This window comes from Typopeltis vanoorti, chromosome 15 (genome assembly GCF_054136105.1).
Source record: "Typopeltis vanoorti isolate ZY-2024b chromosome 15, IOZ_Tvanoo_1.0, whole genome shotgun sequence".
Lineage (NCBI taxonomy): Eukaryota > Metazoa > Arthropoda > Arachnida > Uropygi > Thelyphonidae > Typopeltis > Typopeltis vanoorti.
The window spans coordinates 27,671,630-27,688,006 of record NC_143563.1 but is presented as its reverse complement, the minus strand read 5'-3'; the positions used below and the strand labels follow the sequence as shown (position 1 = coordinate 27,688,006).

Below are 16,377 nucleotides of genomic sequence, written 5' to 3'. Positions count from 1 at the left end.
CTGTTAATGGGTTCAAGGAGAGTTATGATAGATTGTGTGGATAGATTGGGTCTCCCGTGATGAGTTTTCGGACTCCATGGTGATACCTGTATAATAATAATAATAATAATTATCTTTGCACCAAGATAATTACCAAGAAAAGAGAATAATTATGTTCATTATACACACTTGATTAAAGATTAGTGGTCAACAAATAAAATTGTAAGAAAATTAGGAAAACCAAATATAGCCTTGCTGGACTCTCCCATAATTTAAATGCATATTAAATATCATACCATCAAAAATATTCATGGTCTCTCTCTCTTTATTTATATTTTAGATTTGTTTTGTTGTTAGTAAGCTGAAATTTCATATGGTTATTAATTTATTTTTTAATTATTATTAATTTTATATTATATATATTTTTTTAGGATCTGTTATTGAAACTCATATTAGTGTGCCTTCACAATCCAATCAAATCCAGGAAGTTGTCACTTCTTTGAGCAGCAGGCAGTCATCCATAAAATCTAAATCTGCAGAAGGAATTTCATCTCACCTCTCAAAACATAGCAGCCATTCATTAGAATCCATCTTGCAAGGCTTGAAAAGACTTGAAGCTAGTAAACGGTACATAACTAAAACAACTTGTGGATTGCTTAACAATAAACACTCTTCTGATATAAAAGGATGGGATTCACTTAGGGGAATTATAGCTTATGATATCAGAATTAATGTCCAAAATTTATTTATACATAATAATGATTGTTTAATTTTAGATTTGTTCTAGGGTTTCTCCTATTTTTTGTGCTTTGTTTATTACAATTATTTTCTCAGGCATCTTCATGGTGTTGAAACTCAGGGAGGCCCAATACATTATTCACCCAATACCTATTGTACTTCTTGAACTCATTCACCAATGAAGTGCTCAGAACTGTCTCTGGCAACCCATTCACCACCCTCTAGGCAAAAAAAATCTAATTCACACATACACTTGTTAATGACACTGTTGAACAGTTTTCAGAAGTGATGCCCCTCCCCCATGCTCTTACCTCTCCCATGTATTGGAAAAAGAAAATCTATGTCAACCCTGTAAAACCCTTTTAATTACCATACCAGCTTTGATATGTTTAAACGTCAGTGATTATATGAATGTGAAGTGTCCATTAAAATTAAAATAACATTTGGATACTGTTAAAATAACATGGTAATAATAATATGTTTTTGTCATATCTCCCTTTTTCTTTTGTATTTCTTGACCAAAATTTGTACTTGGGCCTTCGATCTGTCCTCACGGGGCCATCTCATAATCCTGTCAAAAACTGGGTCACTCTTCTCTGGATCCTCCCACCACCTCCTCATCCCTGAGAAATCCAGACAACCAGATTCTATGTGCAGTAATCCAGACATGTTCTTATTAAAACTTTATAATGAAGAATAATGACCTCCCTTTCCTTGCTTGCCAGTGTGTTCTTTAACATCCAAATAATCTGATGAGCCATTTTGGCCACATTTGCAATATATCCTCTACTCTCCCTATCCACAATCACACCCAAATCCCTGGCCTTATCAATTTCCTGTATTCTATTTTGATCAGTTTAGTATTCTGCTCATGATATCTTTCCAAATTGCATGACCTTAAACTTTGCCACATTAAACTAGCAGTCATTATTCTTTGCTCATGCTGCCAGTCTTAGTCATTTTGCAGAATCTCGGTATCATCCTCAAGTATCTGGGAAGAGTAACATTTAGTTGCTATTCCCAGATTTGCATCATCAGCAAACAACCAGAAACCCTCCCCTCCTTTAAATTATTTCCTGTAGCATTGATGTACAAATTAAATAGTGACCCAATTACAGAATCATTTGTAACTTCTCACCTACCTTCTCTTGAATTAATTTCTCCCATATATTTTTGATGTCATCCATTAGCCAACATGTTTTCCATATTGCCAGTTTCATATCCAATTTAATCTGCTCAAGTTTATATAACAAACATCCATGCAGTATGCCGCTCATGATATCTTCCCAAATTGCATGACCTTACACTTTGCCACATTAAGCTAAGGGTTCTACAGCAAAATGCTTTTGCTGTGGAACCATTTCCATAAAAAGTGAGCAAATTACTCAAGTAAGTCCCTTTTTTTTCACAAATTATGCTGCCCCCTCATAAAGTATTATATCCCTTTCCACCCATTCCCAATTCTGCCTTTTACCAACTTCTCCAATAGTTCTATTATTACTGTTATTATTATTATTAATACTTCTCAGTTACTGATGGTTGTAATTTGAATTCTCTGTCTTGGAGCTTCCTTTATGCAGTGCAGTTTTACCCTCTTCCCCATTCCCTTGGCACTTCCCCAGAGCTGATAGTCCAATTAAACAGATTGGTTTGAGAAGCTTTCAGTTCCCTTGCATATTCTTGTAATATACAGGCTGATATCCTGTCTAATCTCATATACATATTTGCAGTAAAGTTTTGCAGTGTCCTAAAATACCTCCAATTCATCTACCTCTGTTTGTACATCAGTCATTTTTACATCTGGCACTGCAATATCTCACTCAGTATTCTATTACTTCCTTACCATCAGCATTCATTAAAATTATCCTTCCTTAGTCATTCTTCCTTTTTGCCACACTGAAAAAAAAAAAAAAACAACCTCTTTGGAACTTACTTTGACCTACTCACTTAGCTTCATCTTATTATCTGTCTTTACTTTGTGCTTGTGCCTTATACTGCTCATGAGCTCTTCATAAGCTTTATATACTGTGCACAGTTTTCTCCTTTTTTTTTTTTTTTCAGATCTCAGTTAATGATGCTGTTCATCTATGTAACTCCTACTTGATTTATCTTTCTGACTCGGCTTTCTTCAAAAACTCCTAATCCCCCCCCACTATTACATGCTGTCTCGGGTAATTATGTCTTAGCAGTTGTATAAATTCCATTTCCCTCTCTTTCTCTGTAACTATTCCTCCTTCCATAATAATTATTTGCTTTGCACTCATTGTGTTAATTTGCCAATGCTTTTCATCCTCATTCTCCCTGGCCTATATTGGCTTCTCTCACAACAGATAGTCTGGAATGCTCTGTTTTCTTCAATCCTGTTTTTCTTCTGAACTCCTATTCTTTGGCTTCAATTCTTCTGTCATTAGCAACTCCATTCCTATCCTGTTCCCTCTGTCCTCTCTGAAATACTATACCCATTGCATTCTATGTTTATAACTATATCATCCTACATCCATAAAGACTCACTAATACTGTAAATTTTCATCCTTTCCAATGAAATGAATGCATCTCTCACATGCATTGCAGCTAACAAAACCCATATATATATATATTGAATTTGCCTTTCATTGTTATACTTTGTGCAGGTACCATAATGAACAATATATAATGCAAGTAACAGCTTTTATTTTCTAGTAATTACACAAGGAACTCTTAGAAAAAAAATAAGCACTGATAAACAGCTTTTATTTTCTAGTAATTACACAAGGAACTCTTAGAAAAAAAACAAGCACTGATAAACAGTAAGCAACTAAAAATTAATCCACTATCACCAGTTATTTTCTGAACACAACTTATCTTTCAGCTTCAAATGTTATTGCTGTCCTCTCAACATTGAGCTTTAATTCAGTGCTATATCATTTATTAGCTTAGTAATGCATCCATTGAAAATAATATCACATTAATATTATTATTTGCCTTTTATTTTGATTGTGTCTGTTATGATATATGTTGGTTTTTTTTTTATTGCCTATAATTAACAGGTGCATGCATTTCAGTTTTTTTTTTTTTTTTTACCATTTAGTCTTTTTTTTGTTTTACGAGATTCGAATCCACAGCCTTTTGACTGGAGAGTGGATACGCTAACCACTTGGCCAACCAGGCCAGCAAAAAAATACCATCCCTGCCAGGACAATTCCTTGAATGTCTGAACAAATGCTTGAATAAAGAATTAAATACTTCAGAAGTGGCTCACTTTTTGACATAATTCATAGTATATATCTCATTCCTACCTTAACTTTTCACTAAAAAGATTAAGGTTTTGTATGTTGTGATATCTGCCCCACAATTTTGCACTTAAGAGGCATATGAAGTCTCACCTTTAGTGGTAAAAATATATGACCTATCATTAAAGAGCGAGATATAGGAACTAGCAGGTTGCTGAGTTATATATATATATATATATATATATATATATATACCTTGTCTAAATGGACCACAGCCAGAAAAGTTTGAGAAACACTGTTCTAAGGCACTTCTTACTGTATCAGTCCACTTACATCTTGGCCCTCCTCTGGTCTTTTACCCACCATCCTAGCAAAAATGCTTAGTCTTTGTGTTTTTGTTGTTGATTTTCATACCAAATTTATTACAGATTATTCAGTTTAGATAGGGAATCCTGCAGATTTTACCAGATTTATTAGGAGTATAACATTATTTGCATAAAGCAAGAGCTGAGATTAACATTCAGGTTTATGACCACTTTTATTATCATTATTGCACTCTCCCCATGGAGTCGACAAACTCATTGTGGGAAGTTCATTTAACTGACAACATATTTATCATACCAGATCTTAAAATCCTTAACACTCCTTGAATTAACAATACATTCTGGTGATGTGGTCCATTCACCGACCATTCTAGATGTAAAAAAAATCTATTCCTCACATCCCTCTTCACCACACTCTTGCATAACTTGGGATAATCTCTGGTTTTTCCCCTCTCACCTTCTACTCTTTTTATAATCTCATCTGGATTAATCTTATAAATTCTTCTCACTAAGTTAAATGTTTCTATCATATCACCTCTTTTCCTCCTATCCACAAAACTCTGCAATCCACATTTGTTCAACTTCTCTCCAGCCAGCAGTCCAAAGCCCTGATATTATCTTAGTCACTTGCTTCTGGACCTTCTCCGTTGTCTCCACATCACACTGAAAACCAGGTGACCAGATTTGCACACAATAGTCCAAGCATGATCTGACCTTTATACAGTGGCACAACCACTTTCCTATCCCTACATGTTAGAGTAATTATCATAGCAGTACTACGATGTGCAGCCTTTGCAACACTAGCAATATGTCCTCTAAACTTCAGTCTACTGTCAACCATCACTCCCAAATCTCTAATCTCATCCATTTCCTGCAGTATGACACCATCGATGTAGTACACAGCCTTATATTTTTGCACTCCAAAATGCAACACCTTGCACTTATTGATATAAAAATAATAACCCAGTCGTTTGTCCAAGTATAAGTCTATTCAAATCTTCCTGAAGGGAATTAACATTAGCGGTGCTACTTATAATTCCTTTCAACTTTGCATCATCAGCAAACAGCTGAAGATCCCCAGTCAGTCCACATGATATATCGTTTACAAACAAATTAAACAGCAGTGGTCCAAAAACAGAACCCTGGGTACATCACTAGTTACCCTCCAGTTTTGAGATGCTGCTCCATCATGCACAACCTGCAGGTATCATTCAGAGAGCCAATCTCCAATCACAATCTTCATTATCACAGATGTTAAAAAAATTTTCAACATCTGTCTGCCTCTAATGCAGAGTATTTTAGTAATAAGGTGTGACACCTTTTGACTATTTGTATGTATGGAAATATGAGTTCTGCATTACATCAACCTTGATATCACACATGGGTATGGCTCCTACTGATGAGACCTCAATAAAGGTCGAAACTGGTTTGGGTAGTTGCATTTCCCATAATACATAACATTATGCATCTCCATAAGGATATGTGCATTGTATTATGGGATACTAAGACAATTGATGTGAAGTCATTAGTGTCTGTATATAAGTAATCTATTTGTGAAATTACTTCACATGCAAACTTTGTTTGCTTAAACTTGGATAAGGGATGAAACTGAGAATATCATTTCTTGCCGTCTTTAATTTATAGTATAACCAATGGAAAAACTTTCAAAAAATATCACTGTATATGATTCTCGCTTATCTAACACACCCATTACCCTATCATGAAATGCAAGTAAATTGCTAAAACAGGACCTGCCCTTTACAAATCATGCTTACCATCATAAAGAATGCTATGTCAATCAACCCAATCCTGTATTCTATTCCTAACCAATCTCTCCAACACCTGGGGTTGGAGAGATTGGTTAGGAAATGAAGGGATTGTCAAGGAGTAGGAGGAACCCCATACAAATAAAACCATAAAGGAAAGGATTTAATTATGAAACTTTGCATCATTGAACAAACTGAAAGCAGTGTGATGTGTGACTGATATTGTATGCAAATTTAATATTGTCATGGTTAGCTGTGAAAGACATTGTTTGTTGCATGCTGACACTAACATCAGAAGATCAGGCAACTTCTGATGTTTCCCCTTCCAAAATAAGTAAGGCAGCTCTGACCTACTTATGAAACAACGAAAATACTGAAGAACTTCATCCATTAAAAACTGACTTTCGCTTATAGGGAATGCTCCTCACATCTCACTTAAAGTGAGACATGTGAGGAGCATTTTCTATAAGTAAAAGTGTTTCTTATAAAAAAAAAAAGAAAATTAAACAAGAAAATATTCTACTCATCTATTTAGGTGTTTAAGGAGAACCAGCTTTTTCTCTATACAGCTACTTGTCTAATGATTTGAAAATTTCCTTGATTTCTTTCTTACTAAAACCTTCTGAATAATCTTGGATACAAATAATTCTCATCTAGTTTCCCATTTTGAAATTTTGCTTACTTCATTTGAAATTGGCTCCCATTCATGAAGTTTGTTGTCATATTTAGTATCATATTGAATCCTATCCTTTGATTGAACCCTATTGCCTGAAAGAACTATCTCATGGTTATTTAGAAGAATCCCATCTGTTTTAGGCTTTTTATGCCAGTTATATCAACGTGGTATTTCTCTAATTCCTTTGTGAGCTCCACTTCTTTTCATTTCTTTTTTAATGCTTACTTTAATGTTGCCTAACTTAATTCGTTTAAGGTAAGGTTGCTTGAATAACAGAAGCATCTAACCTGACACTGTCCTAACTTGTTTTAAATTTTGGTCCTCTATCACTTTTAATCTTATTAATGGAATCTTTTATGCTATCATGATCTATGTATAGTTTCCATCAATAAGATTAAAATTTTATGGGGAGGGACATGTCCCAGATTTGCTAACCCATCCTTATTCATTCAGTATACAAATCAATACCTATGGAATATCTAAGGAATAATGGGGCACACCATGCAGAACATTAAAATTTACATTCTGTTCTCTGAATTATAGAGTTAACTTTTAATTATTGGTTTTGAAACTAAAGTGACCTTAAAACTTTTTATACCACTTTATTACTTTTGTAGAATTCTTAGTTCCTGTTGAAATATTAGAAATAGAAATATTTTGCACAATAAATAAATAAAATATACTCTACACAATAAATAAATAAAATATACTCTACACAATATATATATATATAACTGAGTGGTTAAAATGATTCATGTTCCATGTGAATCAGTGCCTATATATTTTGTTTATACAAATGTTTACAGGTATTTAACCAAAAGAGAACAGAAGTTGTTGCAGCGAAAAAAAGATGTAGAACATCTTTTGAACTGGCAGAAAAAGTTGGATGAAGAAGAAGCAACTGTCAGAGAAATGGAAAAAAGAGCTTTAAAAATAGTAGATTCCTCTGAGAGAAAAAACAAATATGTCTATAACAGTTCCAGTCAAAAAGTTATTTGTAAGTTTGGCATTAATAAACATATTCTCTCTATACTGTGTGTGTGTGTGTGTGTGTGTGTGTGTGTGTGTGTGTGTGTGTGTGTGTGTGTGTGTGTGTGTGTGTGTGTGTGTGTGTGTGTGTTTAACACCACTTTTCTCATTGTAACATAAAAGTATATTTGTCAGGTATTATTCAGATATAACTTTTTTGAATAAATACCTGGTAATTGTTTGAATTTAGTTATATAAAATTTCAGGATCACAGAATTGTGAGTTATTTTCATTACACATTCATAAAAGGAATAAAAGAGGTAGAAAAGTCAGTTTGAAGTTGGACCTTATCTAAGAATGCCAACTAGCAGTAGTCATAAAGTATATAAAAAGAGTGCAATATGCAATACAGAAGCAGTCTCTACTTGCTCACTTCTCCCTTTGCATCTGCAAAGGGAGAAGTGAGCCTTTCCTACATCTGCAACATCTCGTTCTTGAAAAATCCATTCTGTTTATATTATTTAACTTTCGTGTCAATCTACAGTATATGATGACCTCATTCTCAAAGCATCTTGTCTTGAAACAGTGAATATACACAGAAATTAGCCTTATTGAAGCATTATTGAACACTGCATTAATTTCAGCTCTCAGACAATGAAATTCACTTTAAATCTACACAATATCACTACAATAAATATAAAATTTAGCTTATCTTGCTTCAGCCTTTAGAACCACTACTTTCGTATAATATTATTATTATTATTATCATTTTTTATTATTATTTCTCAGGTATATCCACAGATTCAAAGACTCATCATGGAAGACCTACTCTGTTGTTTATGCAATACTTATCATACATCTCCCTGAACTCATTCAATAATGAAGTGCTCACAACCACCTCTGGCAATCCATTCCACCTATTCACCATCCTCCAAGCAAAAATCTAGTCCTGATATCCTTCCTAACTACACTCTTATACAATTTCCAGGTATGACCCCTTGTTATTTTCCTTCCTACCCATGTATTTTAAAAAGTCTTTAGCATCAATCCTATAAAACTCCCTTTAGTCACTTATATTTATTTTATTTTTTCCTTATTAGCTAGTTTTTGAACCCCACAAACCTTTAACATACTTTCTAGGGAGCATTCCATAGACCTTTCACAGTCTTCATCACTCACCTCTGGACCTATCCTCTCTACAGTAATAAAGAGGATCCAATATAGCCTTATAAAGGGGACTACAATCTCATTATCCTCTACTTGTCATGTGTAGAGGATAATGTTGTATAATTGAGGATAATTGATTTGGCCACCTTTGTGATGTGACCTTTGTACTTCAACTCCCTGTCCACAATCAATTACTCCCAAATTTCTGGTCTCATCAGTTTCCTGCAACTGACTTGTGATCTCTTCATCCCAGAGTACATGACCTTACACTTGATTATTTAAGCTGTGTGCCATTTACTTTTGTCCATGCTGCAGGTCCATGTAAGTCATCCTGCAGAATCTCCACTTTATCATGCTAGCTTTACATCATCAGCAAACAGTCAAATATTTCCACATAAATCATTTGCTATATGATTGATGTACAAATTAAGCAACAGAGGACCAAGTACTGAGGCCAGTGGTACACCGCTAGTCATCAACCTTTTCCCAGACTTACCTCCCTCATATGCCACTCTTTGATATCTGTACATCAGGCAACTCAATTTGCCTTTGCAAAGTTCAGCAGTATAACTGAGTAGTCATTTCCTTCATTTAACTCAGTTGGGACTTTATAAAATGTGAGCAGATTATTAAGTCAAGACTTACTCCTTCTCAACAATGTTGACCATTATAAAGAGATATTCCTGTCTGGATTTCAAAAACAAGCTTCCTCAGAGCACAGATTCTATCAGAGGTCCACTGGTAAATAATGAAGTAATATCAAAGCTGATAATGATGCTTGAATTTTTTAGGTTAAGAGTTTTTATTATTATTATTGAGGATTTAAAGCAAGTAGAATTTTTTAATGAAGAAGGATGAGTTGCCAGTGATGGAGAAAAGTCATTTTGCTAACTGCTTGGCAAGTTTATGGGTAAGTTATCTATGTTATCAACTATAGGATGAAGAAGTGTGTGTGTGTGTGGTGGTCTGTCATTCTGAGACTACATTCAACTTGACTTCTCCAAATCCTACTCCTAGAGGGTGCCTTGTTAGGACATTGGTTCCTTTTCAGTTACAATCTGAATTGTTTTGGAAACAATGTAATTAAGTGCCACAGTTGTACAAACTAAATATGTTTGCACATATTAAATACTTTAAACAGCTAACATCCAAAAAATATATTTCACCACAAAAAAAGAAACAAACAATTGTCATACTTTTCTAGACACATGCACTAGTTGCATCACTAATATCCATTATCTTTTTTCTATTTATAGTAATTCTACACACACTGGAAGATAGTTACATAAGCAACACTACCATCCATCCCAACAGTATGGTATCCTCAAACCACTTATACAAAAAAAGAGCTAGAGCTGTTTATTTTAATGACACAGCCTTTGCCACAAAACTTAGTTATCTTCCTAATATTTTTTAAGTCAATGGCTACAACCCCCTACAAAATATGAAAAATGCTGTATGTCCCACAACCTCTGCCACACCTGACACTCAAGATCACAACAAAACTGTTCACATCCCTATATCTGTATATAAGGTTCCTTCTGTTTACAACTTAGCCTACTTTGAACAGACTAGTAGATCTGTTTACATCTTCCTTGAAAACATCAAAACTACATTTGTGATCATCTGTAAGGCAAGACAGGACTGGCAAACCATACTCTGGAATATATATTCCTTCACACAGGATTAAATGAAAGAAAACAACTACTGTATAGAATACACTAAAAGTCTGAAATTTTTTTAGAATCAGCTTCAGGTATGAAACATTTCTCCTGACCTCAATAAGTATGGCTGCATTAATTGTCCTAAGATCTGGAAAACAATCATACTTAGACTATATTTAGCTTGACTTCTCTGAATTAACTCTGTTTGTCATGATATGAGAGGATGCCTTGTTAGGACACTGGTTGCTTTTCATTTGCAGTTTGAATTGTTTCTGCAACAACTTAATCAAGTGCTACATATCTTACCACATTTCTAATTTGTGCTCTGAAAATGCCAGTTAAAAATCCAGCAAAACATTAGTAAATTAAGTTCAATAATTAATTATTTGCTTTCTTTTGCTTGTTGTTGATGCCTTGAAGGACTATTATGGAATTTGACAGAATAGCTGAACACTCAAAAATTGAGTATTTGACTTAAAGCATTTAGCCAAAGAAATCAAAAATGGGAGAGATTGAGATGGGAATTATGATTCTGGATTAGGTAACTTCTGGCATAGAGCCTAAAAGTGCTCCCAAACAGATACCATCTCTTTGCAAAAGAAATTGTGATCATTAACTGATATACACATACTCTCTCTCTCTGCTAAATCAGAAACCTTTATGCAGATGTACATAAACATCATTTCATCACTTCTTCTGATATGTACCTTCAAGGAGTGGTCAGGTTACTATGACAGCACTACATGATTATTATTAATCTCCTATCAACAGTTTTCCTCCAAATTAGTCCGTTACTTGTGAGCACTCCAATACTCTCATATCTAACATTTCAGGCTTCTCATACACTTCTGACTGAATCAATTCAACTAGACCTTAGTCTTCCTCTGGGATTCTTTCCTGCCATCTTGGCATCAAACACCTGTTTTGCTATTTTAGCATTCAAGAATGTCAGCAGAGCTCATTTAAGTGGCTATACCTTAGATGAGCTCTGCTGACATTCTTGAATGCTAACAATGTCAGGTTTCATTCTAATATTTTCATTTTTCATATGATTCTGCCATTGATGCCATCGGTTCACTCCCCTAATTTTTCTCAGAACCTTCATATCTGTAGTCTTTGATCAAATGCCTTATTTCTAACCCAACTCTTAGATCCATAACTTAAAACTAGTTTGAACACAGTCTTGTATACTGCTAGTTTGATATGTTTTTGCTAATTTTTCTATTATTGCATATAAATTTATTCAGCTGCTTACCCGCCATACCAGCTTTTTTTATTCTGTTGTCTATTTCCAGATTTAACCTCCCATCTTCACTAAAAACTGTGCCTAAATAGCTGAAATATTTTCTTGTTCTATATAGGTTATCCATTCAAAATGCAGTTGATATGTTCAGTGTTTCTGCCTATTTTCATAATTTTTGTATTTTTATTGCTGATTTTCATTCCAAATTTGTTACAGTTTTTATTCAATTTAATTAGAGAATCCTGGAGACTTGCACTAGATGTGTTTAGGAGTACAGCATCATCTGCATAAAGCAGAGAAATAAGTTTGACATGTCCAGTTCTAATGCCACTTTCTTTCATGATGGAATCCATACAGATGATGAATAAGAGTGGAGATAATGTACAACCTTGTCTTACCCCCTGATTTTTGCATCAAACCATCTTCCTGTATTTCCTTCAATTCTGACTGCTGACTGACAACTTAAATATAGACCAGGGGTTCACAACATGGCTCGTGAGCTGCATGCGGCTCACATCTACGCGTCACCCAGCTCTTCACGATCTACTAGGAATAAACAAAAAGAGAAGAGGAGACAACAAAAAAGAGGAACAAAATAAAAAAAAAAAGAGAGGAGAGAGAGAGAGAGAGAGAGAGAGAGAAAAAAAAACAGGATTAATAAAAATTACTGCAATAAAAAAGTTTAATCTGAAACATTAAATGAAGTTTACTTTGAACAATTAAAATAATTTTAAAGTCAAAACACAATAATTACTTATTTACTAGTATAGGTCTTCCTTATATCCATTTTCTTAGTAAGCTCCTTAAAATTAGGTGTGTAATTAGTGAAAGCAGTTCTTACAAGCTCATTACCACCTCGCCATGTGCACACTCACTTACTCCCATACAATTGCTTCAGTCAAAGGTTGCAGCTCTTCTTAAGTCTTAATGGAATTATTTTGGTTCCAAAAGGACACATAGTTGGTCATCCCTGATATAAACTATGTATTGCCCTATAATGTTCCATTTACCTCATATAATTGTAGTGTTTTAAAAAGCTTTTCTCTAGGCACCTTGTCATGTGCCTTTCACAGATCTGCAAAACTTAGTTACTTATCCTTATCATATTCCCATGATTTCTCAACTGTTTGTCATAAAGTTAAAAATCTGATCTTGACAACCTCTGTCAGCCCTGAACCCAGATTGTTCTTCTCCAAGTTTCTCTACTACGGTCTTTCTCAACCTCTTTTCAAGTATCCTTGCACAAATCTTACATGGAATACTTAGTAGAGAAATTTCTCTGTAATTCTCACATTCAACTTTATTCCCTTTTTTTTTTACAGATTGGAACTATGAGAGCGCTAATCCAGTTCACCTGTAATTTGACCTTCTGAATTATGCAGTGTAGCCACTGCAAAACTTTTATACCTTCATACTTAAGTATTTCTGGTTGAATATTATCTATTCCATCTTCCTTTCCAGATGTTAAGTACTGTACTTCTCTTTGCATTCTTCTTGAAAATATTCTAGTATTGTTCTGTCACTAATTGTTTTGTTTAACATTTTAAAGTAATTACTCCAGCCATCTAGGCTGGAGTAATTACTTTATCCTTGTCTCCAGTTTAATGTCATCTTTGATTTCTTTTTCAGTACTTTTTACTCTATTTCTGAGCTTTTCCAATAGCCTCCAGAATATTTTACCGCCTTCCTGATATTTATTCTCTATATTCTTACCAGTCTTCCTATGACTTTTTTGTTTAGCTACTTTTACACATACCTTAGCCCTCTTACATTTTTCTATGTATTCTTTTAGGATATCTGCTGACTTATTTGCTAGAAACTTTTGATATGCTTTCTTCTTTTCCAGGACTCCTTTAACTTCTTGTATCCACCATGGAATTCTTATTTTTCTATCCTTGCAGATAACTTCACCACATAACTTCATACTTCCCTAGCCGAATCAATCAATGTCTTCTTCAGAATTTGCCACTGAGACTCCAAGTTTTGGTTCTTGTTTTCAGTCTGTTTCATTTTTTTCTTCAGTGTCATCATAATCATCATCAAATTCCTGCCATGTACCCTCAAGGGGTGTACAGGATATGATAGTACTACATGAAAAATTTACATCATTTGTATAATCGAGTCTACAGGTTATCTGTAAAAGCTGCTCAACTTTAATTATTTTAAACATTTTCTTACATACTGTCTTTTCAATGTGATATTCATTTTTATTCTCCTTAGGACTGAGTAATGGTTACTTCCAATTTCAAATCCTCTGTACACTCATATCCTGAACCAGCATGAAAATATCACTGTCAGCAATGATGTAGTCAGTGAGGCAGTTCTTATTTCATGTTTTATTTATTACATATCATCTTATTTATTTCATATCTTATTGATTACAACATAAAGATTGTGCACATCTTTATGTTGGAACATGGTGTTAGTAATGACTAGTCCATGTCCTGAGCAGAAGTCCAGCAAATACTTACCATTATTATCAGCTGTACCCTTTTCTCCAAATTTTGTCAAAATGTTCTGATATGCCTAGTGGGATTCATTTCCTACTCTGCTTTTCAGATCTACAACAAGAACCACATTTTCTTTATGTCAACTGCCTGTTCTAATGACTCGAGAAATTCCTCTGCATCTTCCTTAAAACCTTCTGTGGGACCATAGGCACAAATAAGTTTCATTGTCTGTTTCCCCATTTTGAAGTTTGCATACATAACTACTTGAAACTGCCTTTCAGTCAAGTTCATCTTCATGTTTGGTGTTGAATGCTATTGTTATTCCTTCCTTTCCTTGATCGTTATTGCCTGAATATAACATCTTATACTTATTATTTAATAAGATCTCACATGATTTTTGTCTTCCTTGTCTCACTAATGCCAGTTATGTCCACATGGTACTTATCCAATTTTTTTGCAAGTTTGATTTCCTTCCCATTAATACTCCTTATATTGATGGTTCCTATCTTCCGTTCTTCTGATGTTTGGTTTATTCTTCTTTTTCTAGATGTTGAGATGGAACTTGTTCCACTAGCTAACTTTTTGCTATTTGCCCTGGTTCCCTGATGAAAACATCAGGGCCTTGTTTAACTGGGTAACACCCCCAGCTGGCATGAAATGCCTTCATATTGTACTATCATATGTGTTTGTGGTTTAAACAAAAATAGAGAGTACAATTTGGGCAGCTAAGTCCTAGCCCATCCTTGTTTGTTCAGTGCTCAGTAGATACCTACTTAACAGTGCATCATGTGAACGTGAGGATTGGACAGGCAGGGATTGGAGAGGTTAGACGCCTCAGTCAGTTCTCCACATTCCTGAAAGGCAATATAGAGACCATTCAAATTAAGTGGATATTGAATCCAACATTTTTTTTTCAGTAATATAGAGATCTCCTCCCAGTTATTTGGCTTTGACCATTAAGTGACCCCATTCAGTTTTATTTCCCTTTTTATAGATGGGAACTAGAAATCTCTACTGCAATCATCTAGATTTAAACCTTCTGACCAGCCCTTCTTATTTATGCAGTGTAGCCAAGCCTAAACTTCTATTTGAGCTCAACTACCTTTCCAGATTTCAGGCTTTTGACAGCTTTTTTCTACCTCAAGTACTGATATGTACTCCTGTTTGCATTCCTCTTGAAAATTTTCTACTACTGTTCTGTCACTGCTTATTTCATTTTAACAGTCTTTGAAAGTAGTTACTCCAGATATCGAAGATATCCTTATTTTCAGTTTTCATGTCACCTTTATCATCTCTGATTCCTTTTACAATACTCTTTCCTCCATTTCTAAGCTGTTCAGTAGCCTCCAGAACATTTTGCCACTTTTCAAATATTAACTTCTATATTCTTACCAAAATCTTCCTACAATTTTTGTTTAGCAACTTTTACATATATCTTAGCTCTCTTATATTTTTCATTGTGTTGTTTAGGGTATCTGCTGACTTATTTGCTAGGAACTTTCTGTATGCTTTCTTCTTTTCCAGGAGTTTCTTTAAACTTGTGTTCACCACAGTGTTCTTGTTTTGCTCTTTACATACAACCACACCATATGCCTCCATGGCTGAATGTTTTCTTCAGAGTTTTGCCACTAATATTCTAAGGTTTGGTTTTTTGTTTTCAAACTGTTTTATTTTTTATAATGTTTGCATAGCAGTATACCCTTAAAAAAAACTTTAATCCTTTTTAAAACTTTTTGGTGTGATATTCTTCTTTATCCTACTTAAAACTAAGTAATAATCACTTTAATTTCAAAACTTCTGCATACTCTTGTATCCTTAACTAGCATGAAGACACTACTATTGATAGTAACAGCCAGTGAGCCATTCATTATTTCCATTGTTTTTATCTCAACATAAACTTCTGTACATCTCTATGTTGGAATATGGTGCCAGTAATGACTAGTCTATATTCTGAACAGAAATCTAGCAAGTACTTACTTACCATTATGCCTTGTCATTTTCTCCAAATTTTACCAATTTTTTTTTATGTATGCCAGGTGGGATTCATTTCTTACTCTGCTATTTAGTAGGATCAACTTTCTATTTTTCTTCACATCAGCTGCTTTATCTAAATTTCTAGAAATTCCCCACTTCTTAGGAGAACTTTCTATTGCTACAGAAGGTTCTCATGGGCACAAACAAATAAGTCTCATT

General features: G+C 34.3%; 1 protein-coding gene across 2 annotated transcripts in view; it reads left to right on the top strand.

Moving 5' to 3' along the window:
• LOC150098544 (uncharacterized) overlaps nt 1–16,377 on the top strand; it is a 610,245-nt gene that overhangs the window by 465,121 nt on the left and 128,747 nt on the right. For both annotated transcript variants that reach the window (XM_090405300.1, XM_090405297.1), the window contains exons 28-29: nt 411–606; nt 7,498–7,688. In XM_090405300.1, the coding sequence (XP_090261426.1) occupies nt 411–606; nt 7,498–7,688 (387 nt within the window). The remainder of the gene's footprint in view (nt 1–410; nt 607–7,497; nt 7,689–16,377) is intronic.